The 23,984-nt window shown below is 37.2% G+C and overlaps 1 protein-coding gene across 4 annotated transcripts in view; it reads left to right on the forward strand.

Moving 5' to 3' along the window:
- The first annotated feature begins 93 nt into the window (after positions 1 to 93).
- LOC103970039 (uncharacterized) overlaps positions 94 to 23,984 on the forward strand; it is a 44,873-nt gene continuing 20,982 nt past the window's right edge. The window contains exons 1-19 of one of the 4 annotated variants that reach the window (XM_065175256.1): positions 94 to 335; positions 419 to 482; positions 559 to 653; positions 739 to 1,223; positions 1,353 to 1,560; positions 1,642 to 1,989; positions 2,539 to 2,692; positions 2,806 to 2,943; positions 6,819 to 6,900; positions 8,254 to 8,519; positions 8,629 to 8,742; positions 9,291 to 9,544; positions 12,975 to 13,208; positions 13,293 to 13,448; positions 15,777 to 15,914; positions 16,045 to 16,287; positions 16,422 to 16,546; positions 20,699 to 20,819; positions 21,780 to 21,944. In XM_065175256.1, the coding sequence (XP_065031328.1) occupies positions 141 to 335; positions 419 to 482; positions 559 to 653; positions 739 to 1,223; positions 1,353 to 1,560; positions 1,642 to 1,989; positions 2,539 to 2,692; positions 2,806 to 2,943; positions 6,819 to 6,900; positions 8,254 to 8,519; positions 8,629 to 8,742; positions 9,291 to 9,544; positions 12,975 to 13,208; positions 13,293 to 13,448; positions 15,777 to 15,914; positions 16,045 to 16,287; positions 16,422 to 16,546; positions 20,699 to 20,819; positions 21,780 to 21,944 (3,585 nt within the window). In that variant the 5' untranslated portion in view covers positions 94 to 140. Of the gene's footprint in view, positions 336 to 418; positions 483 to 558; positions 654 to 738; positions 1,224 to 1,352; positions 1,561 to 1,641; positions 1,990 to 2,538; positions 2,693 to 2,805; positions 2,944 to 6,818; positions 6,901 to 8,253; positions 8,520 to 8,628; positions 8,743 to 9,290; positions 9,545 to 12,974; positions 13,209 to 13,292; positions 13,449 to 15,776; positions 15,915 to 16,044; positions 16,288 to 16,421; positions 16,547 to 20,698; positions 20,820 to 21,779; positions 21,945 to 23,984 lie in introns of those variants that run through there. The other 3 variants (XM_065175255.1, XM_065175257.1, XM_065175258.1) reach the window with 3 other exon arrangements.

Below are 23,984 nucleotides of genomic sequence, written 5' to 3' on the forward strand. Positions count from 1 at the left end.
TGAACTCTCTTTATTAAAGTTTACTTTATAAAATAATTTTTAAAGATACAAAATTCACTTGAATTGGTTCGTTGGCGTTAGGGTTTTACTATCTTTCCCCAAGAAAAGCGGAAGAAGAATAACGGTCCACCAAGAAACCTATGGAGGAGCAAGAGTCCCAGCAGCAAGTTTCGTCCCCCGCCGTCTCCGCCCACATCGCTTCGCTCCTCAAGAGCCTCGCCGTCGTCCCCTCCGCCGCCGCCCCCGCGATCATCGATTGCGTCCTCGTCTCCTCCTCTTTTTCCCCTTCGGCCCTCTTCTCCTTACTCCTCGAAGCATTCGCAGGCGCCGCGGAGGTGAGATAAATCGAATCAATCTATCAATTACTTCTTCTTTTCGTCGAAAGATGCCCTTCTCGGCTGATCTTTTGTTTTCTCAGCCGCTTCAATCGAATTACATCTTGTCGTACACGAGTTGTCTTTGCCATCTGATCAAGAAAACCCGTAAGTTTAAGGCTTCTCACGGTGCTGCTATTGTTGTTCTCCGATCGTTTCTTGAAATCGTTATTCCCTTTTTCAGGGTTTCAAGATGGTTCAATGCGACAGCTTATATGGAGAGTTTTCTTACCTCTTCTCAAATCTATCAATTCGGATGACTCCGAGTTGTTCAACCAGGTATGCAGGATGCTGCTTATTAGATGCCAATGAATTTATTTTCTCTTTTCCTGCTAGTTCCTGTAATATGTTCGTTTTACGGCAGGTTAATGGTTTGTTCTGTGACCTTGTGTCCGAGATTCAGTCATGGGATCTTTTGGGAGCCACGTTGGTGCCATTTTGTCTGAGATCTTTGGGACTTATAATTGGCATGCCTCAAAATGAAGATTTGGCAGCTTATAAATGGACAACGAGTGATGTCGTCGAACAAGGTTCAGATGACATCGCTTTAGGAGTTTTACCCTTGCAAATTGTATCACATATCTTGATGTCACTACTAGAGTCTGCAATGACATGCAGGGAGGAAATCCAAAGTGTTGGACAAACCTTGATTAATGGGGGTGACTCTTTGGAATGTTTTATCAATAAACTAACATGGGACTTGTCCAGATTAGCACTTGGAGTGCTTATGCAGGGTTCAGAATATCGCTCTTGTGCTATGCGCTTGCTCCTTCCGGTTGTTTTTAGCTCGCTCAGTAAGCCGTCTCTGGTTACAATTCAGGTGCAAGGGTCACAATATAGCGTTTCAAGGTAGGAGGCCAACTTTTTTTTTTTTCTCTCTGTGCTGTAGTTACATTTTAGGTGCATAACATAGTTTTAACCTTTTACTGGCATGCTAAGATGTATTAGGCCATTGACACAATTAGATTGAGTTTCCAGGGCTTGTTTTTCAGAAGAACTATGGAACTGCTGCTCATCTTTGTTTACTCTTGGACATCTAGAGCGGCTGGATGCATTTAGCATACTTTCTTTATATTTCTCTATATTTTATGAGAGAGAAGATTTCGAGCTATCAGTTGATAAAACCACTTATGCATTAAATATAATAGCCAAAAAGGAATTTTGGGAGGAAATTCGCAAGGGATTGGTAACATTTTGTGCTATTTTTGTCTTGTTGCAAGCATTTATATTCTTTGAACTGTCCTTATATTTTCTTGATTCCTGGCAGGTGGATAAGGATCCTTTTGTAAGAAAGCAAGCACTTTATATTCTGAAAATAATGTTAAGACACTATTCCTTTCTTGAAAGCCAATATGGTGGATGTTGCTCTGGTAATTCAGTAATGGTAGTAGAGGATAACAAGATAAATTTGAGTAGTGCAACTCCTTCTAGTGTTAGTGTGACAAAACGAGAGAAATGGGCTGATACAGAGGCTAGATCCTTAGGTGTAGGAGAAGTGTGCCATTTGGGGTATCAGGATTTAGATAGTCATGGCAGGTGGAAGGTCTTTATACTCCTTTATGAAATGCTTGAAGAGTATGGAACACACTTAGTCGAGGCAGCTTGGAGACACCAGGTATACTTGCATTTTTTACTTGCATTTGACCTTTCTCTCCAAGTCAAGGACATCAACTATCTGTACTACCAGCTTCAGCAAATTATTAGGCATAGTTGATCTTTCCTGTGCTGATGAATTATAAAATGCAGTCATGACAGATGAATGCACATTGAATATTTTAATAGTCAATATATCTCAAGAAATCTTTTCAATAATCTAGCACACTTTAGAATTTGCTTTAGGCAAGTTATCTCTGTTGTTAATTAGTAAAACACTTGCTGCATTTGGTTTGATACAAAGTAACCAGTTATTGTATACAAAAAAAATACAGATATCTATGTAGATAAGTCTGAGAACTGGTTATTACACTTTTATGATTTATTCATTTATTTGCATGTGAAGGTAAAAGAAGGATATTGCTTGATGTTATTTCTTCCAGTGACTTATGAATTTTGTATCAGCATTATAGGCTATATATAGCATCCAAAATTCTTACCTTCTCTTGGTTGTACATGCATAAGCACATTGTTGTTTTAGGTGGTTTCAAGAATTGCTTGTTCCTTTCAGGTGTCTTTGTTGTTTCAGTCTAGACTACTTATTAGTTCGTCTTCAAAATTGTTTTCTTGTGAAGTCTATGAATCCCAGATGGAAAATCTAGAAGCAATTTTCAGTTGGCTAGCAGTACTCTGGGAGCGTGGTTTTTGTCATGAAAACCCTCAAGGTTACTGCTACATTTTCTTGAACTCTATAATGTATAACCTGTTCTCTGAAATCTAGCCATTATTGCTGCCCAACTGAACTTTACACTTTTCATTTTTTTCTTTTGTTTTTCAGTCCGAAGTCTAATTATGGACTCATTCTTGTGCATCGATTGGGAGAATGTTGGAACCTATGCACAAAAAATTCCTACAAGCTTTGTACTTGGACCCCTTACACAAGCTCTGAATGATGTCGTGCACCACAACGACTTTGGTTAGTCTTATAGTTGGATTAGCTGAATATAATAGATAATTGTATTGTCCACTTGTAAAACAACTTGTCAGTTATGGTTGTTTTTAATATACATTGTTGCTATAATACATTATCTTAATCTCATTGCTCTTTTGTTATTCATTGTTTTCATGGCTCATTCTTTGCATGGCACTTTAATTGGATATACCACCATAAATATATTTAGTATTTTATATATTGTGTGTAAATAATTAAGCTATAATCAGTGACGTCAGTAAGCATTCACCTAGGCACTCGAGCAACGCGAGACATGACCCAAGCTCCTAAAGATGACCCAAGTGAGGTACTTGAGCTTGGGTGCTGCCTAGGCAAGCGCCTAGGTTGCCTATGCGAAACTGATCAATTATTAGGATTGGATCAAATTCTGGCTCGACTTAGGTTCAATCCATTTGTTCTGATTTGATCAAGTACAGAAACCCTAAATCTAAATGCCCCTCTTGCCACTCGCATAACAACCCCCTTCCCCCTTTTCTTTGCATCAAAACCCATGTCATGACTGATGATCAAACTTGTTTGCTCCCTGGCCGCCACCATCCCCTGGCCCCTTCCCTCTCCTCTCTGCCTCTATGCAGCAACGAGCTCTCCCCATCCCTCTCTTCTTCTTCCTTCTCCATGCCTAGTGCCTTTGACAACACCGGTTCTGATGCTCAAACTTGTTTGCTCCACCCACCACACCCATATCGACAACACGTGCCATGGTTACTGGAATGGAAGGTGCCCAACTTGATCAAAACGACTAGATCATTGGAAATTGATCGATACTTTGTCAAATTTGGCTGATTTGGTTTGATTGCTGATGATTTAACTGACTCCTAACCAACCGATAGGAAGGGAAAAAGAAAGAGGTGTACATTGATTCCAGTTAGAGAAGAAGACAAAAAGAAGAGGCAAAAAGGGAGAAAAATGCCTCTGTTTCCATGCTGTTGTTGTCTTATTAGCATCACTGCTATGCCGTTGTCATGGCATGTCATCACCATTGCCACTTCGTCTTGGCCACACTGCTCCACCCAACCTTGGTCTCATGTGCACCTGCATGTGGGATACAAAGATTGTATTTGCATCCCAGATTTGAAATCCTAGTTAACGAATGGGTATGGTTTCCTTCCATGAGCCCCAAGATTGTATGTGAATCCCAGATTTGAAATCTTAGTTAAAGAATTGGTATAATTTCCTACAATGAGCTTGCTAAATATTTTACATTGTAATTGCTCTGATCTTGGTTGTTCACTTGTGAGAAGATCAGAGGAGAGAGAGGAGAAGAGGAAAAATAAAGAAAAAAATTGGGGAGAAAAATAAAAAAAGAAATAGGTAAGAATTTAACAAACTGAAACTTTTAATATAATTATTTGTTCATTTAGCCATGAAGCCATTATCTTAAACATAGTTCTATAGATAATTAAATTCTTACAAAAATAGAAGATAGTTTTAAATCTTAGATTTTTTTAAAATACTAGATACATAATGATAATATTTTGAGATGACACTTAACTAGTCAACCCTATAGATCTTAAATACAATACTTCAAATTCATATCCCCATGTCCATATACTTTCTTTTATGTTGTATCATATCCGTAATTAGAGCAATGGCCGTGTGATGGGAAGGTTTGGTCAGTACCCAATGTTCCATACCTAGGCGAAAGCAAAATGGTGACTAGCATGGATAATTTTTTATTACATTGTGAAAAATACTGTGCTGTTTGTGAATTTCTTGATATTTACTATAATTTATCTATAGTGGTGCTCATAATTGCTAAGTTGATTTAATAATTATTGAAGTCAGTCACTTTGAGTTTCATTTCATCTATGCTGTTATTATTAGTATCATGAAATGAAAGTGTAAGTTACAATAATGCCCAAATGAGAACCTTCTAATTAATTCTTTGAAATTTGTGATATTTAGCACTGAATCAGTATGACTCTTTTAGTTGAAAGAACTGCTAAAACAGTCAGTAATAAACGTGTCTTATTAGCATTAACAATCTATAAACTTATTTAATTTAATGGCTGATGATGAAATTTTTCAACAATTATTATTCGTGGTATGTAGTGGCTGCATTGTATTGTCAAAGGTGTTGGGCCAAAATGCCTGAGGTGCTAGGTGTTCACTTGAAGGAAGTGAGCCGATAGCCAATATAAAATTATAAAAAATATAATCAGTAAATAAGGCCATTAAAATAAAAATTAATATAGTGACAATCATTAATGATAAGGATAATCATAAAAAAATGTGAGATATTACCTATGGTTGTCATGATTCAAGATTTAAAACTGCAATGAAAATCTAGTAATCATTACAATTCATAAACTATTATGAACAAGATCTAATATTACTCTTATTGACAAGAGTTAACTATTATTAACAAGAATTAATGGTGATATAAAAATCAAGAGTGAAGTATATCGGTGGAGTGTAAAGCTAACGAAGAGGAGTGATGCAGTGGCGAAGAAGAGCACTGAAGCCCCTTTGAATTCAAAGGCAACAAAATCCAAAATCAGAGAGGAGTAGAGGAAGATGCTATCGTGAAGAGGAGGCGGCAGTTGGAGAGGGGTGCTATAACACATGATAGGGGAACTGAGAATAGGATGTCTGGTGAGTGCAATGGGGGCTTTGTGATGTCAACTATCAGGAGGAGAGCTTGCGATTCAGTGGCGAAGCATGAGGTGGAAGAAAGTGGGGGGCGGGCTACTGATAACAAGTTGGCGACCTTGCCTTGCCCCACTCGAGTGCCTAGGGTAGTTCGAGTACTCATTAACTTCATTGGATTGCAAAACACAAAAAGCTAGGTTATAGCATTGTTGACCATGTCCTTGCTATTTGTGCATCCAAAGTAACAAACTTTATACAAAGATCATTTTGATGATCAATGATTTCAATTTTGATCGGTGCTGTATGAACTTAGTGGTAGTTTTAGTTATTGGTAATTTTAGTTACTAGTTTGACCGACCACCAAGACATAGACCAAGCCAATTTGGATCGATTCATTCCCTGTGTAGGTGCACCATTCAGTATAGTTGGTTTACCAATCTTATCGATAGGAATTTTTCTATTATCGATCGGTATCAACATCAATCAATAATGGTTGGATTTGGGCCAAATGACCCAATTCAACAGTTGGACTTTGGATGGGGGGTAGTTGGGACTTGGGAGTATATTTAAACACCCCCTCACTCATTTTTCCTCTTTCACCGTTGGTCATCTAGTCATGTCGTTCATCTTGGTGGAAGGAGCACCACAAGGTTCTCGATAGTGGACTTGTACCGGTCCTAGTCTGAGCATGCATTTCTCGTTGTTTTACATCTCATTTAGTATTTTGTAGACCTAATTCATTTAATAATCATCTAATTTGATTCATCAGGGAAGGTCTCCTGTAAGCTAGACATGAAGGCTTCAGTGACATCGAAGTTAAATCGATTAACAATGCAATAGCAAGTCTCAACTCTCCATCAAAGAAAGTCTCAGTTTGTAGATGAGGGATTTTCAATAATCTATGTCTCATTTTTCCAAAAGATCTTGATTTGATTGTATATAACCATAAATGGGAAGAAATTAGAATCAAATAAGTTTTTTTTAGAATTTTGGATTATTTTATTATATTTACCGAAATTAAGTACCAGTGGACAGACACTTGGTACACCGGTATGGACTGGTACTGTACTGATCGACCCATTAACCAGTGCATTGGTACCATTGAGATTGCATACCTTACTAATGATTATAATGATAGCTATGACATCCACCATGACAAATAATGATGGTACTTGCACTATATTCTTAACAGTTTCTTCTGCTTACGTATAACTTGAATGTTTAAACTTTTGTTTACTTTATTGCAGGTATAAAGGGAGTGTACACTTCAAAGACAATAGAACATGGTATGAAATTCTACCATGAATTTTCACGTCAGTGGACATTGAGGTGACTATTTGTTTCCTTGTTGAAGATATATCTATAGATAAAAGTATATATGGTGCTTATGATATTGCCTTGCCAACTGAGCTGTTTGTTAGTTCCGAGTGCGTGGATTGCTCATTGTCCTTGCCAACTGAGATCTTTTCTTTTTGATTGTGAATGTTGAAAAAATGTAATTCAGGTACGTACTAAGCCACCCAAGGACCAGCAGGCTTGGTGGCTCGAGTATCTGCTCCATATAGAATTTGCTTCTTTTGCAAACCAACTACAACGACCACTAGTTGCAAGTTGCAACACCACTGAAGTTATGTTTACTCTTAGGATCCAATCTTAGAAACTCATTTTTTTAAAAAGCATACTTGTATTGGCAGTATCATTGATTGAGAGTTAAAACCCAGTTATAAATGTGGGATAGTAATTGGCAAAGCTCAGAATTAGTGTAAGATTGATTAGTGCCGACTGCAATGACTTGTGCTTGATCTGAACCAGGTCAGGACCTAACTAATCACGGTTGAGATTAGTTGAGAACTAGTCAAAAGTGGCCTACTCAGAAGTGGCCTAGAATTAACCAGTCTACTTCACTTGTTTGGAACTGGTATAGAATCAATGGACTAGTTGGATATGGGCACATTCTGCTTTGTTTTAGTCATAGATGAGTCCGGCATCTTCTGGGAGCTGAGGGCTTTAGTATTGGACTCACATTGTAGATATGCCTCTGTGAACCATGTCAAATATGCACATGCATTTGAGGTTGTTATTAACTGACCTGGGCATCCCTTTCTTCTATGGCGGATGTGTTTGCTGATGTTGCTGGGACCATCACAACTATGTAGGTAGGCTACATAACTCCTCTACAACGAGAATCAGTGCAAGTTCGAAAATATGCATGTTGACATAAACATTGTCGATACTTGAATGTGCAGCAGGCCTCCATGTTGTTGCACTTGTGCATTGAGATGCATCAGTTGCTTGTCATTGCCCAGTGGTTGTTTCTTGCTCAGGTTGATTTGGTTAGTCAAACAACTTTTATGACTCTTTTATTGGTTGAGAGTTCTTTTTGCGATGTGGGTTGCTCATATGGAAAAAAAAAAGAATGAAGGTGTAGAACTTGGTCATCAATTATTATTGTACAACTAACATCAATTTCACTATGAGATACAATTATGTCACCTTTAATTGCTTAGTCGAGGAAGGTGATAAGGGTTTCGGTCATGTCAGTTTTCATTTTCATTGTGCATTTGTGAATGCTGTCATTTGCCTTATGCTTTAGGTTAACCATTTTAATATTTTCTGTGCTCTTTTGTACTTATGAAATTACTTGCAGATCTGACTACTGATATTTCTTTTATTTTATTACAGTGACCGTGCTGCATTTGTTCGGATTTTGGCATCTGTTTTGTTATCTGATTCATTTGGACGAGCTGGGCTAATGGCTCTTGCCTTGTGTATGGCTTCAGCTGCTTGTCATTCTGTTACACACAGTGGAAGTCAAGTATGTTCGGATGCAGAACTAAAATCTACTCAAAGTAGGTTTTTGCCCTGCAGTTCTGCTGATTTGTTGGACTCTCTGGGAATTATTATTGAGAGGAGTAAACAACATTTCAATCCAAACTATCGTCTTAAAGGTCTGCAATCCTACATAGCTTCATGTCAGTGTTGAATTAGATGTTATAGATTTAAGAGAATATTTATAGAGCCATAATATTTATATATTTTTCTTGCTTTGTTGTTCAGTTTGTGCACATGTTCTAAAAGCTGCATCATCGCTGATAAACATTGTGGAGGTTCAACTTGATCTGCTGCTGCATTTTATATCAACAGTGCCTCGAGAGTTCACTGATCATGCTGGTACAAGTTTTCATCAACTTGGAATTGTATATTTATGCTGTAACTAGTTGTCTAGTTCTTCTTTAAGGTCATTAAATTAAGTATTCAAATTCATATTTGTGGTTTATTTAGTTTTGTGTTTGTTGACATGTCCAGAATTCAATTTCTTGTTCCTAAAATTTGGTTATATTTACCATTTTTGTTTCTTTGTTCAATGTTGTTTGTTCATAATCATATCCTTTTTTGAAGATAATTTCTTGGGACATACATTATACATCCATTGAGAGAAGACCATGTTGGTGCTTTATGTAAACCTTTGTTTTTCCAGGCCTTTTGCTTTGATCCTTTGGTGTCGTCTTCTTGTTTTCTTGAATCTTAGATTCATTTTCTTTGTAAAGCTCATACCTATTTACCCTGGCTGTTCTGTTCTTGTTCATGGTGGTTATCAGTTACATGGTGCACTTTGTTGTTATGGTTGGTTCCATTTTTCTCTTTGCATCCATTCATAGGGATCTTATCTAGGTTGCTGGGTCCTTTTACAGGGTACTTAAGTTTTTTTTTTCATGTAGGATCCCTAAGAGTGATGGTGCGACAATGGCTTATGCAATCTGGTGGTACCAACTTACAATCTAGTGATGCCCATTTACATGTTCTGAATAATCTTATCAACTTTCCTTCAAGCTTCATCACGCAGACACAGACATCTGCCTCAGTTGCTTTTGACGATGAAGATGTAGATTTATGGGGAAGAGAGGCACAAAGGTGGGCAAGAGTGCTTTTCCTTGTAATCACAGAGGAGGAACATATGGAAGCTGTATTCATGGTTTGCTTTCTTTCTTGACATTTTTGACTAGTCTATAATTATTCTGGTTTCTTTTGTGCATCTAAATACTTTTTTCATTAATAAATATATTGGAAGTTCCAATTATCTACTCTGTTCCTTGCTTTTTTTGTAATTTCTTGTGATATATCATGTTATTCAGTTTCATATTTTGTGAGGAAGACAACATGTCTTAGCATACTGCAGTTACTTTTGATTCTGTTATTACCACAAGGAATTTGTTACCACTATGCTGGTAACAATTCCCAAAAGGGTTTTCAATATCATTAGTTTTATGATCATAGTTCTTATTCTTATCTATCTTTCGAAAGCATAGGAAGTTCGATCATTTTCTAGGCCCAAGCCAAGATGAAGCAATGGATACAATCTTTGTTACTTGAGAGCAAGAATAAAAAGTCCAGTTGGATGAATCCATATTGACTAGAAAGCCAGTAACCTTATCGAATTGGGTTGTTGCTTGGTATGTTACCGAGTGATAAGCTTACCACAGTTTCCATATCATGTTTTAAAATTTTTTGACAGATTTTGATAGCTATCTTCGTATTTTATTTTTTAGCTTTCCTCGTATGCACCTCCTCTCTATTCCTTTCTTTCACTCTTTATATCTCTTGCATCCTCCCCATTGCCTCATCGCCATTACTCTGTTGCCTCGTCATTGTTCTATTGTGTCACTGCCCTAGCTCCACATTCTTGTTGCTATCACCACTCCACTGTCTTGTTGCTTCACTAGTTTTGCTTCGTTTTCTCACCACTTCATTTCTGCCATCACCTTAGCACTTTGCTATGGCTGCTCCGCCACCTCACATATGTTGCTCGCTATGTTGCCAGGTCATCGCGGACGCCTTCGCCTCGATCCTTTGTTATGCCTCTTTCACATCCTTCTCCATGTCAACTCGTCTTCCTCAGCCTCCTCTGCTCCTCCACCTTATCCTCGCTCGTCATCAGTTCTCTTTTTCCTCTTCTCTCCTCTTATTCTCTTTGTTTGGAAGGTACCAATCCATGCTGTGTATCAATATGTTGGTCGGTCATACTAGTTTCATGCTGGTCTAGTTATTTACCAGTAGGACATTACACCAAAATTTTAAACTTTGCTTAAGAACATATAATATTTTTATTTTATTTTTGGTATTAGATATTCAACTATGAATTGTAGTCTTTATTGTCTTGAAGAACTTGCTTATTGGAGCAACCAGCTTCTTTAGTTTTGACCATGGTTTAAAAAACTGTCCATACCAATCATTACTAGCTGGTATTTATGTCCTACCATCAACCGGGACATGGTTCACCTAGTTCGATCTGTTATAGGCTGTATTGTCTGATAAGTTTGCCATACCTGGCTTACGTGGTGGTAAAATCAAAACTGAAGGTATCAAGCAGTTAGCTCCGCTGCTATTATCTTTCTCTTCTAAATTTGTGATAACTATCACAATTGTCAATTCTTTTTTCTCCTCCCTCTTTCTGTTGCTCTGCCTCTTTTTCTCTCTTTAGCTCTTTCTTCTCCTTTGCCTCCTTGCTATGTCACCACTGCATCCTCCTCTTCCTCTTCTTTTTCTTTGTCCTCCTTTTCCCCTCTTCTCTTTCTCTTTTGTTCAATTCTACTCTCTGTCCATAGCTAGATTCCTACTAGTTGGCAGTTGGCACAGGGGAATTACCCTAACTGCATGGTCTACACAAGGACCATATGGTATCAGATTGAGATTTGGAACCTTAGTTTTAATTGTCTATAACATGACCTTTTTTGAAGGTATAATTTGTTGAATCAACTATCAAGAGTGTTTGATGTGTGAACCTTTTAAGCAGATTCCTACTACCCATAGCTAGATTCCTAGCAGTTAGCAGTTGGCAGTTGGCATGGGGGCATTACCGTTACTGCACTGGTCTACCCAAGAACCATATTGGTACCAGATTGAGATTTGAAACCTTAATTTTGATTGTCTATGACATGAACTTTTCGAAGGTATAACTTGTTGCACCAACTATCAAGAGTATTGGATGTGAGAGCCTCTTAGGCTATGATATTGGTCTTGACAGCATACTGATGGTTTGACATTTGTAATGACTAAAATTGGATCACTTTTAGGTTACCAGTAGTGTTGGTTATGATTGCAAAATGCTTGAAATACAGTTTAATTTCATGTTGGGGTGGTTTGGTGCAGTTGCTCTGTTGGCACTTCTTTTGGACCCGCACGAGGTTCATGCTGTTGGCCAAGATCTCCTTTTCTCCTAGGTTTCACCAAATGATCATGGGATTGCATCCTTATCAGTCCTAGTCCCTAGTTTACGGTATGATATTGGAATTTTATGATTTTTTTAGTCCTTTGTCATCCCGAACATTTCATTTTAGTTGCTACCATCTTAGATCACTGCAAGCATATTAGGGAATGCAAGAAATTTGAAGAGCAATTTAATGGACACATTCATTATTTATAATAAAGAGGAGGAGGTTGACGGATAACAGGAATCTGATCTTGCCAAGGCCCAAGAGTATATGAGAATCCAATTTAGTAAGCAGTGGGTGTTTTCTGCTGTCTATATTATATGGGTTGTCAATCTTTAGAAGCATGAGACTGTTTATGAATAGATCGCCTTTAGGAAATATTATTTTCTTCTCTCTGAAATTTTAATCAGGATAATACTTTTCATATAAATGAAAAATTGACATATAGGGTTATGATTTTTTTTGCTTTTTTCATGTGCTGTATGAGCCACACTCATGTCCATATTCAATGTGAGAAGAACATAAATATTTGATTGATAGTGGGTTGGGTGATATTTATTGTTTTCTACAATGTGACTTCATTCTATGATCCCATGGTGCCAACTTAGCAAGAAGTTCTTGCAATCGTTTCCCATTAATTTTACTTGTACAACTTAAGTTTTCATCTTCAATTTTCTTGTTGAGCTTTCTAACTTCATGCTGGGTCTGATGCTGGTTTTATTTATGGCAATAATTTGTATTTCTCAACTGTTACTAGTTGACAGCATATGTATACTATCAATTATTATAGATTCTTTCCTTTGCTTTTCTTGCATAAGAGCTTCAAAAATATAGGTTTATATATGATACTCTTGGTTTTTTCTTGTTTGATGCTGAAAGCAATATGGATTTCTATTTGTTTATTGTTACAAGAGGCATCGGCTTGTGTTCACAAGACATTAATCTATTATCCCCTGCCATCAGAAATAGTTTCATAGTTCATTGCTCCCGTTGCATCTTGACTTCTAGAAACTTTGTTGAGATCCCCCCTTTGGATCCTGCTCCTGAACTTGAGCTACAACTATTCTCCTACTACATGCAATTTGTCACTATGATTTTGGTATATGCTGTTTGATTTCGGTTGTCATCTGACAACAAACATAGGAACATCGGTAGATTGATAGTCTGTGAGGTGCTTACCTTTGATTCTTGCAGTTTCTACAAAAGTCAAGCAGTTGTCTTTGTAAACGGGACTCATGTAAGGAATGGGTTCCTATCAAGTTTCTTATTCTCATTTTTGCCTTGGTTGAAGAGCTTCAAGTTGGACGTAGTGACACTGGGTATTCCTCCACAGCTAGATTTCAAATAGATTCTGGAATATCGGATCATTTCTCTTCATTGTTGATTTCCATATATGACAAATCCACTGAAACATTTCTTCCTTTATTGGTAAAGTTGCCAAGCCTCCAGTCAGTAGTTTTCTTATCTTATCTTTGGATTCTAATGGAAGGTGCTTTGTAAATTGTTTTGTAGGAAGAACTTGTCTCTTATGCTAAGTTAGTATCACCAACATTCTGGTCACATCCTGTCGTGAATGACATGCAATTACCTTTATCTGTCAAAGGGAAGCTTGGGGGTCCAAGTCAGAGGCGATTACCATCTGCAATGATTTCTAGGGTTCTGCAAGCTGTAAGTGTTTTTGGATACATTTGGTTGCGATCCTTGTACTATGATATACTTAGACATTGATGTCTGTTGAATAATGGAAATGGCTACATGATCCTTGGTGGTGACCGATCAGCCTATGGGCCTAGGTGGAATGCTTATTCAGCTAAGCTAGAACAAAGTGATATGTATACCAATGACATATACTAATATTATGATAAAATTTTTGTTTATAATGATATCACATAATACTATACACAAAGGTATTTTCTTTGGATCAGTTCATATGAATACATAAAATAATACAATATGCTGTTGGTAATGGCATTATAAGAGGTTGAAATGTACATGAGGGAACTTGAGGGCAACTAACAATATTGACAAAATTGGTCTTTTCTTATGTAGAATGTAAGTTGTCTAGAGGAGCAGATAAATTTAGAATCTCATCAAAATAAACACTAGCATATGCTAAGATAATTATCTGATTGTATTTATGGTTTAGTGTACAGGTGTAGTATTTTGATATTTCTAGAAGGCTATGGCATAGCAAATGAAAACATATTATAATATATATGACACTATCTATTTGTTCAATTTGACTGGATGCATTCAATGTAAGGTAATACTAATAGCAACTAGGGGATTGCCTGGGAGAAAAAAAACCTTTACCCCTTCTATGCTTAGGCATAAGTAATGATCTGTTAATGCTTAAGACGAAGATACCATTACCAACACTTATGCCTGTCCATTGCTTCCTAATTTCTAGATATGGAAATTATTGGGGCATCAAAGTCACACCACTTTCAGGTGATAGTGTCCTTGCCATTGCACCACGAACAGCTCTGACTTATCTAGTACTTTGAGCTACTACAACTTGTTATTTTTGGCAACAAGATACCAAGTAAAGATAAACTATTATATATGAATTTAGTTGTTTATTATTGAGAACTTGGATTTACATATTTTGAGTCATCAGTAAGTCTCTATATACAAGTCATTTGTTGAACATATTATGTTTGGATCATTATAATGGTATCAACGAAAGATATCTTTAGGCTCTTAAGAGAGCTAAGATTTTTCAAGACGTATTTACTCATGCATATTGAGATTGCAGTCTTTGGGGTTTATCGACATTTACATTGAGATTTTTCAAGTAGTATTTTATACTAAATATAGTACCATCAGTAAGATGGTAGGATTTAGCAAGGGAAGATTGTGATGATGGGGAAATTTTAAAAAATCCATATAATTTCTTTGGTCACCTATTACTAATAATTTGTGCTTAAGAGTTTTCTTCATGTTTGGAAGCCAGTTTCGACAAGTGACATGAACCTGAGGTTATAGGTGGTGGGGGTTTTCCATGTACACTTTGACCTTTCACCGTCCAAAGAAATGGAGAGTATTGTATGACATAAATAGAGTGAGCTGCAAGATCTTATTTTGCCGGAAAGATCTGCTGTAAAGCATTCCTGGATGGATACATTTTGATTGTAAAATAGCAAGAACAAACAAGGAGAAAAGAAACAAGAAAGAAAGGAAAAGAGAAGAGAAGAGAAGAGAACAAAAGAGAAGAGAAAGAAACTGGAAGAAAGACAAGAGATATCTAAATAGATTAAATTTATTCAATAAATCTTATTTGTTTAAAACAAAATAAGAAGTTGTCAAATGAATTGTAAACTAATTCTTAAAATATAATATTATTAGCTAAAAGATAAAAAAATATATGACTATTTTTATCTATGTATTTTTGTTATACTAAACTTTATTTCCATACCTATATTTTTTATTTGGACTCTTAATTTATAAGACCTCATCCCTATTTTTAAGAGACGACCACTTTGGACCCGTGATCTGTGTGTCGCACATGATCGTTTGTACCTAAGTCTAAGTAAAGCATTGTCACCCCTACATTTAGTTAGTGAAGGCATCTTAGTTCATAGACCATTGCTGTAGTCAAGCAAGGCATACTGAGAAACACCACAGCAGCTTCTAATTAAAAATTTGTATAGACTCATGCTCTTCTTTCGTAGGCTACTTCAAACTTTTGGCCTAGGCTATCAAACTTATGCACTCTGTGAAATTTATATTTTTTTAGATTGAAGGAATATGTGACATGGATGATTTTCTAGAACAGCTTAATGTGTGAACCTCTTTACTATTCAAGGGACTATAGCTGATGATGAGCATATGTAGTTCTGGTGTCATTTATTTATTTTTATCTGCCTTTCTGTTGGTGCTTGTACTTGTATCCTGCATGTGTTTTTATATTATCTCAAATAACATAATTTCATATTATACTTGCATACTAATTCTTTTTAGCTGCTTTTGATCTTGTTGCTTCTGTATGAGCAGATTTTCTCTATCAGGACTGTTGCTTCAATTTCAACATGGTGTAATGATATGGCAAGAGGCAAAATTTCTGATTCTTCATTTATTTTTTTATGGAACTTTTCTTGGAAAGCTATCCGGTCTTCTACATATGACTCAGAGGCATGTTCACTTGCATGCAGAATATTTGTTTGACATTTAAAAATATTAATTGAATTTTACCCACTAACCTTTCTGGAAGGTGGTGCTCACTGATTACGAACATTACATTGAAATTCTTCTCCAAATGTAGGCTGGAGCAGAAATTTGTTTAGCTATGTATGAAGCATTGGCAAGCGTCTTCAAAGCCTTTTCTACCACTTTCACTAATTCCCATTTGGATTTTGTGATGGAATATAACAAGACATGGTTGCCAAATGGGGAAGTGACACATTTGTTAGATCCTTTGGTTCTTACCTTCCTCCACAATACTAACAATCTGCTTGCTAATGGTCAATTGACACGAAGCCGGCGAGCAGTTTTAATGAATTGGAAGGTTGGTCTGTGTTTTCTTTTGTTTGTATGCAACTTTATAATATTTTATCTTTTCTTATATCTTATGCAAACATTTATAGTTTCTTATGACATATTGGGCATTCTGAGTGGGATCTTACTGATTCTTTGATTTAGTGGGTTTGCCTAGACTCTCTGCTGTCAATTCCTCTTAATGTCATTTCAAAGGGTCACTTAAAGTCTGCAGACTCCTTATTTTCTGATTCAACTCTCAGAAGTGTATTTGTTGATATTGTGGAAAGGTAATGCTTCAGCTTACTCGTACATGTTTGCTGGAAATTGTCATTCTTTGTGAACACATTTGCAAAAGTTAATGCAGACTTCTTAAGTGGTCTGCTTGATCATCTAAACTAGAGTATTCTTTTTCTTTTTCTTGTTTGCATTTTTTTTCTTGATCAGATTAGTCTAGTATCTGGTACATATATCTTAATCTTGTTGGACATGTCTCCTTAACAACATCATTAGAGGTGATTACTAGATTTATCTAAAGCACTATGAAGACAATTTAAGAACATCAACTGAGCAGAAAACTTGGAGCATGTATTTTGAAAATTTCAACAATAGATTAGTTATATCAGTAGATGGAGTCGATCAATGATACTGATGACTATATGTATTAGCATTAGCATTTCTAGTAGCAGTTCAACATCATATGTTTTTAGCTTCATTTCATTGGTTTCCTTGAATTAGATCTTATATCAGGTTTCAAGAATGTATGCCTCTGTACCATGGTGAAGTCTAGGGAGAACACCTACTATGTTATGTATCATATGACCTGCCAGTATGAGGTCCCACAGTTCTTTTACTTACTGAATGTGGTTATTGAGTAGATTGTACCAACTTTTAGGATCTTTTTAAGTTTATTATACTCTTCAATGGTGAATTTATTTTTCAAGTTTTTGATTCAACTATCTTGAATTGATATTCAAGATTTCATTTAATCATGCTGTCAAAATAATTGAAGTCTTGGGTTGAATTAGAGTAGCATGCGGCCAATTGGGAAGACAACTAGGAGTGCCAACCCAAGCAAGTCCTAAAGGCATTAATACTCTCCAAGTCTTAAGGGCGTTAAGACTCTCCAAGTCCTAAAAGAAGACTCTTGGGTATCTCTCTACCTATAAAACCAAGGGGGTGTAGCGCTTTTTAACAATCCCAAAACCAGCCAGCCTAAGGAAGTCTTCCAATCGAGAGCAAAAGTAGAAAAAAATAGAGGAGGTGTTACCTAGTTCTTTCGGTTGCAACCCCTTTTCCTCGAGTTTCAGCAGCTAAAGTTCTTCATCGAAGCTTCGTCCAGTTGTAAGAAGTCTTTTATTGCTCTAATTTTGTTGCTTAGCCCCTTGTAGTTGGCACTTCAATTTACAAGGAATAGAGGTTTCTTTTGATTTTATGCTTGTTCCCTAGCGATATCTTTCTCCTTTGCCAATACTTTCCATTCAAGAGGTGGTATTGGATCGATGAATTGTTGAACTTAAACCCCATACAGATTAGGCCGTATCAGAGCAACGATCTGATACAAGCAATAGAGGTTTCTTTTGATTTTATGCTTGTTCCCTGGCGATATCTTTCTCCTCTACCAAAACTTTCCATCCAAGAGGTGGTATCGGATTAACGGATTGTTGAACTTGAACCCCATATGGATTAGTGGTACCAGATAAATAATCTTATGGTTGGTGCCCACGAGACAAGGATACGAAAAGTCGGGTGAAGTTCTACAAGAGTTGGAGTTTGAGCCGCGCTCACCCGGAGGAAAGACCATCGATGGGATGGCGGCCAACACCTCGATAACCTTGTTCGACCTTACTATTTAGATGACTGTATTAACCCAGCAAGTGGAGATCATGATTTGTTGGATGCAAGTCTAAGCTAACCCTTCGACAACCAACAATTAAGCATAGAACATCGTAGCAAAAGAGCAATACGCAACAGCGAAGAGGTTGCTGCCGAATAGAATATTGCAGCAAGAACTTGAACTTTTTGACTCAAGGCTTGCATCGACATATCCTCCTATGGCAGCTCAATCAACGCTGACGTATTAGACACATAGAGAGATCAACTTGACACTTACCATGATCTATATGATTACAATAGTGAGAATAAGGTAATGCTTGTGTGACTAAAGTTGACGAGATATGTGCTCACATGGTTGAAAGCCTATCTTTGAACCAATGACAATGAAGACGTGTATGGATACAATTCAAAAGGCTCATACAAGAATAATTCTATCCTATAGGGTATCTCGAATAAAGACGGAGGAAGTGACATTACTTACACTATGGGACCAAATCGTGCAAGAGTACACACCACCGAGTTTCGACCACAAGTAGGGTGTTCGGAATATCCCTCGATGATCACGATGGAGATGACATACACCACCGGCCTCCATACCCAAATTAATATAGAACCGAGTCTCTTTAAAAGCTACGATAGCATGACAACAGGTGTGATGGTAGTAACCATCGAGAAAAGAATCACATCTGTAGCGAGAAGTCATGGAATAGGCCAAAAGGAGCCACTTGAAGGTCCAAGAGAATTTCGAGGATAGTAAGACTTCATCCTTGAAACGAAGTGATCTTTTTTGTCAACATTATAAAATTGCAGGTCACTCGTGTTTAAAGGTTTATCTGAAACTCTTCCCACAGAAGTGGTTGAAGAACGATTAAAGTTGGTAGATCGCGATCGTGACCACGATCATAGGTGATGACTTTGTTGAACTTTCGTCGGTTCTTTACTTGGATCCGTCAATCGTTGACGACTAGACCGAAAGTTATTGACTCCAATCCGACCTTTGGTCCAAAGGTTCGAGAAGATTTCTTCACCATAAAGATTGAAGTGAAGTAAGAAGTCATTGGCGCGATTTTCAACATTGCTTGCCAAACAAACCTTATCTCAATGAGTTTAGTCAAGAAGCTCGGTCTAGAGACGACATCACATCCACTCCCATATCCTTTTGAATGGATTCATGTTGATGTGGAGATGCAGATTGATCAACAATCTAAGATACAATCTTATTGCTTAGCCCCTTATTGCTGACACTTTAATTTACAATCAATAGAGGTTGTTTCTTTTCGGTTTTATGCTTATTCTCAATAGTGATTTAAATAGGCGCTCGGGTGCTTGCCTAAGCGCTCGGGTGAGACGAGGCGAGGCTGGAGCGCCTCGTGTGCACACCAGGCGACGCGCTTCAATGAGGCGCTACCTGGGCGCTCGCCCGAATGCAGCCGTTGGGCATTTCGGGCGAGCGCTCGATTCAATTAGGTGAACTGAACCGGTTTAAGGCTGGTTCGGTTTGTAGTTTCTTACCTCAAAAGTCACGCTTCACACTAGCGCGACCCTAAGGAACCCTAGCGCTGCTTCTGCCTCCGCCACCAATGCTTTTTGTCGTTGCCTTTGTCGTAAATGCAGTGGATCGAGCCTTCCTCTGCTGGACGAGTCCAACGACCCTCGTAGCTTCCTTCCACTATCGAGGGAGAGTACTGCAGATTCCTTCGCCATCGAAGGATGCCCTTTGGAGCTTCCGTCGTTGTTATCCGTAGCTTTTGCCGTTGCCGCTGTCCACAACTTTCGGCGCTATCACTACTACTGACTGCAGCTTCCCTCGTTGTCGCTGCAACTATCCGTAGCTTCCGTTGTTGTCGTTTAGAACACTATCGCAACTATCTTAAACTAATCCTTCGTCGCTGCTACTATCTCCCTCTGTTACTTTTAACATTTTTTTCTCCCCCCTCTAACTTTAAGTAATATACTATTAATAGTATATTTTAAATTTAATATCATATTTTAATTTAAATAATTATATTTTTAATTATATTATATATTTTTCATATTGTAATATTTTAGAGAATATTTTTTTCTCCTCGTCTAACTTAAGTAATATACTATTAATAGCAAGGTTCGCCGTACCGGTGTTTCGACCCGGGCTCGGTATCGGTACGGTACGGTATACCGCTCGGTACACCCAGGTGTACCGAGCGGTACACTCACGTGTACCGAGCACTGTACACTGCTACAGTGTTACTATATAGTTTTTTTTTTATTGTTCATATTTCAATATCAAAATAGTAATATTAAAATAATAATCTTACTTTATAAATATCATAAGAAGTAACCACATATGTTATCACTGTTACTTTATAAATAATAATCTACACCAATCTTTACTGTATAAATACATTGAAATATAGTGGAATTTTTTTTTTAATTGATGTGTCCTTGTCTTATTTTATCTTATTTTACATGATTTGCTCCATTGACATCTTGTATCCTTATCCATGTTTCGTAATATATTGAATGCAATAATACTCCCTAAGCAAATTTTATGTTGTTCAACAATCTCAAATGTCTTGGATGTGCTAGAATAAATTCAGTTCTTCTCTGCTGTCTTTGTTTGTATGCAGCCTTGAAAATGCTGGTGAAAGTTCTGTGTTACCTATGTTGAAATCTGTGAGGTTGGTTTTGGGACTTCTATGTTCCAATATGATACCTCCAATTATCACCCCCCATGGAGTCACTAGTGAGGTATTTTTTTCAACTATTTAATTCTGCAGATTTTTTTCCTTGAATTAGAGTATTCATATGCCTTCTATACAGCTAATGTGAAATTGCTTGTTAAAGAATTTCATGCTAGAGGCTGTTTATGTTACATAAACTACGAATAGAATATTCCACCAAAGTGTCATGCTCTAGCGAAAAGAAGAAGATAAAGTGTGTGTGTGTGTGTTTGTATATATATATATATATATATATATATATATATATATATATATTGAGGATAATGCTTTTTTTATTTTGTTTAGAATGATGAGCAAAACCCCCTTGGATTCCAATCAAACTTCCTAAATAGGCATGATGGTAATGTATTTGTGGTCACAGATTAACAAGGGAAAGAAATAGGGAATCATTAATAGGCTGGGCCGATCCATTCAAGGTATACATTAATTTCCTTTCCTTGTTCCCTGCTAGAGCCAGCATAGTTTTGTTATTTCCATTTTATAGTTGGTTTTTAAGGGTTGGCAAATACTTGATCCTATGCTACAAATAGCAGTACAGTGCAATCATCACCTTAATGTTGTTTGTCTTGGGGTTCCTCTCCGAGTCTTAATCCTTGGATCTAGGCCCACATCATCTGAACCATGTGAGGGCGCACTGGATATCACAGCTTCCCGAAGCCCCTGTGAAAGGCTGTCTCGGACTTATCTCAATTTGTATTTAATGTTCTAGTTTCTCTCATTGAGTTGGCTAGCTGCTTGAGTTTGAAGTCAGGGACCTTGCATCTGAGGTTTAACTGTTTGAAAACTGCTTGGATTTCCATAACTGTAATCTTGTAGAAAATACAATGGACCATTTGAATTGATATTGTTTCTTTGTCAAGTACTGCTGCTAGTTTGATTGGCAGTAATTTTAGATTAGTGGATGATCTATGAGGAACGTGATAGGGAGCTGCTAGGTCTACTAATTGCCACTTGCTTCTTTGTGCAGATGATGCTGCAGTTGGCTCAGTCTTCTTGGATATTACACATCAATTGCAACAAGCGTAGGGTTGCACCTATTGCTGCACTTATATCTGCTGTCTTGCATGAGTCATTGTTCGGTGACTTGAGCATGCATGAGATGGACGACAATAACCCTGGCCCTATAAAGTGGGTTAGTGTTATTTTGTTCTGAATTTTTGGGCACTTTAAAATTTTATTTTTTTAAATAATATATTCTTGAGTTTCTACCTATAACAAGGATTCGATGAAGAACCATATCTTGCATAAATGATTATGGGTCATGCATATTAAAATTCCATGGATACAATGATACATTTACTGATAACATCATAGAACATGTCGGCAGTTGGCTTCTTTTGTTGTTGTGCAGTAACTGTAAGTTTTCTTTATTGTTTCTATTAGCTCTGAAGAAACTGATACTGGAAATATGAAGTTTGCATAAATTTTGAACATTGATATAGAACATGGTCTGCAGTACCGGACCGTACCGCCCGGTATGGGCGGTACGTACCGGTCCGACAGACTTCCGGTACGCGGACCATATGTTACCGGTCCGACACTGTAGCTCCACTGTAGTGCTACAGTGCTCGGCGCGCCTAAATATACCGAGCAGTACACCTGGGTGTACCGCTCGGTATACCGTACCGTACCGGTACCGAGCCCAGGTTGAAACTCCGGTACGGTACGGTATTACGGACCTTGATATAGAATGCATACTCAACTAATTTCAGGCTCTTAAAATTTATTAATTATTCAGTAAGTTTCAACTACATGACCAATGAGCCTTGTCCACCTCCACTTGTCAATGAAGCAGAATCCTTTTTTGTGGAGAAACTAATTTTATATTATGTCACTATGCCTACTAGAATTCCAAAAGAGACAATTCATGGTAATTTGGATTTCAAGGATCTCTATTTGTTAAGCTAGATGATCATCTGATCATATTGCAGGTAGGGATCATGATTTTCAATTTGCATTTGGAATTCTTTTGCTACTTTATGCACTTTTGTCTAAAGTATTCACCTAGAAATCTTGCTTTCTTATATTCAGATGTCACTACTTTCCTGCTTATGATAATCCAAGCTATATTTCTGCTCTTTTCATCTCTGATTGCTCCTTTGTCGAGCATGGCCTATCTATTTATTTTAAGTTTCCTCTTATGATAAGAATTGTAAGGAACTAATCAAAGTAAAGATATGGTAGTTACTAGTTACTTTGACTGGGACAAATTTTCTTAGTCAAAACTCAAAAGAAAGGATTAATTCATGGTGATGATATGACCAGTGAGTGTTGCACTATTCTTTGAACTGTTTCTGTCATCATTTTTTCTTTTTTTTTTTGCAGGGATCTGATTCATTAACAGTATTGACAATATGTTGAATTATTTATCTTTTTGATGAAAATTTTAAATGTGTTGAATTTATTGAGATGCCGATAACATATCATTTAAATGATGCTTTTGAATTATATTGATGATTGAACTTGAACTTCATCCGCTTCGTAACGTGACATTGATAAAAAAACTTTATGATCATGCTTTATAATGTTCTCAGGAATTTCTAAGTGGTCTATTTTGAAATTTCTTAACTGATTTGGCATGTGTTAAATTTATTGAGAACCTGATCCAATTTAAATGGTGCTTCTGGATTATATTTACGATTGAACTTGAACATCAGCTGCCTCTTGACATGAATATGGTAAAAACCTTTATCATCATGTCTTATAATGTTCTCTGGAATTTCTAAGTGATCTTTTTTGAAATTTCATAAATGATTTGACTTCTGTTGTTGGATTTATTTCATAGATTTTCTGATATGATGCCTATGCTTTTAAAGGCTATTTGTTTTGGTGTGTGGCAAAATTTAACTTCACATGTTGTGGTTGTGTATTGTAACCAAGGTCTGCAATACTGAATGATACCACCCGTACCGGGTGGTACGTATTGGTCCATTAGCAGACCGGTACATTGATCGCCCGCTACCGAGCGGTACCGTCGATTGAGGCGTTATTGTCGTCGATTGAGGCATTATCGTTGACAGTGATCAAGGGAGAAGGGGAAGAAAGAAATAGGAAAAAAAGGGAGAACCTGGAGATCGCCGCTCTCCTCGTCTGTTGACGACTTCTCATCCGCGCGCAGGAGAAGAGGCATTGGTGTCGCGGGGCGGAGAGGCGAAGATTTTATTTTATTTTT

This window comes from Musa acuminata, chromosome BXJ3-11 (assembly GCF_036884655.1).
Source record: "Musa acuminata AAA Group cultivar baxijiao chromosome BXJ3-11, Cavendish_Baxijiao_AAA, whole genome shotgun sequence".
Classification (NCBI taxonomy): Eukaryota; Viridiplantae; Streptophyta; class Magnoliopsida; order Zingiberales; family Musaceae; genus Musa; species Musa acuminata.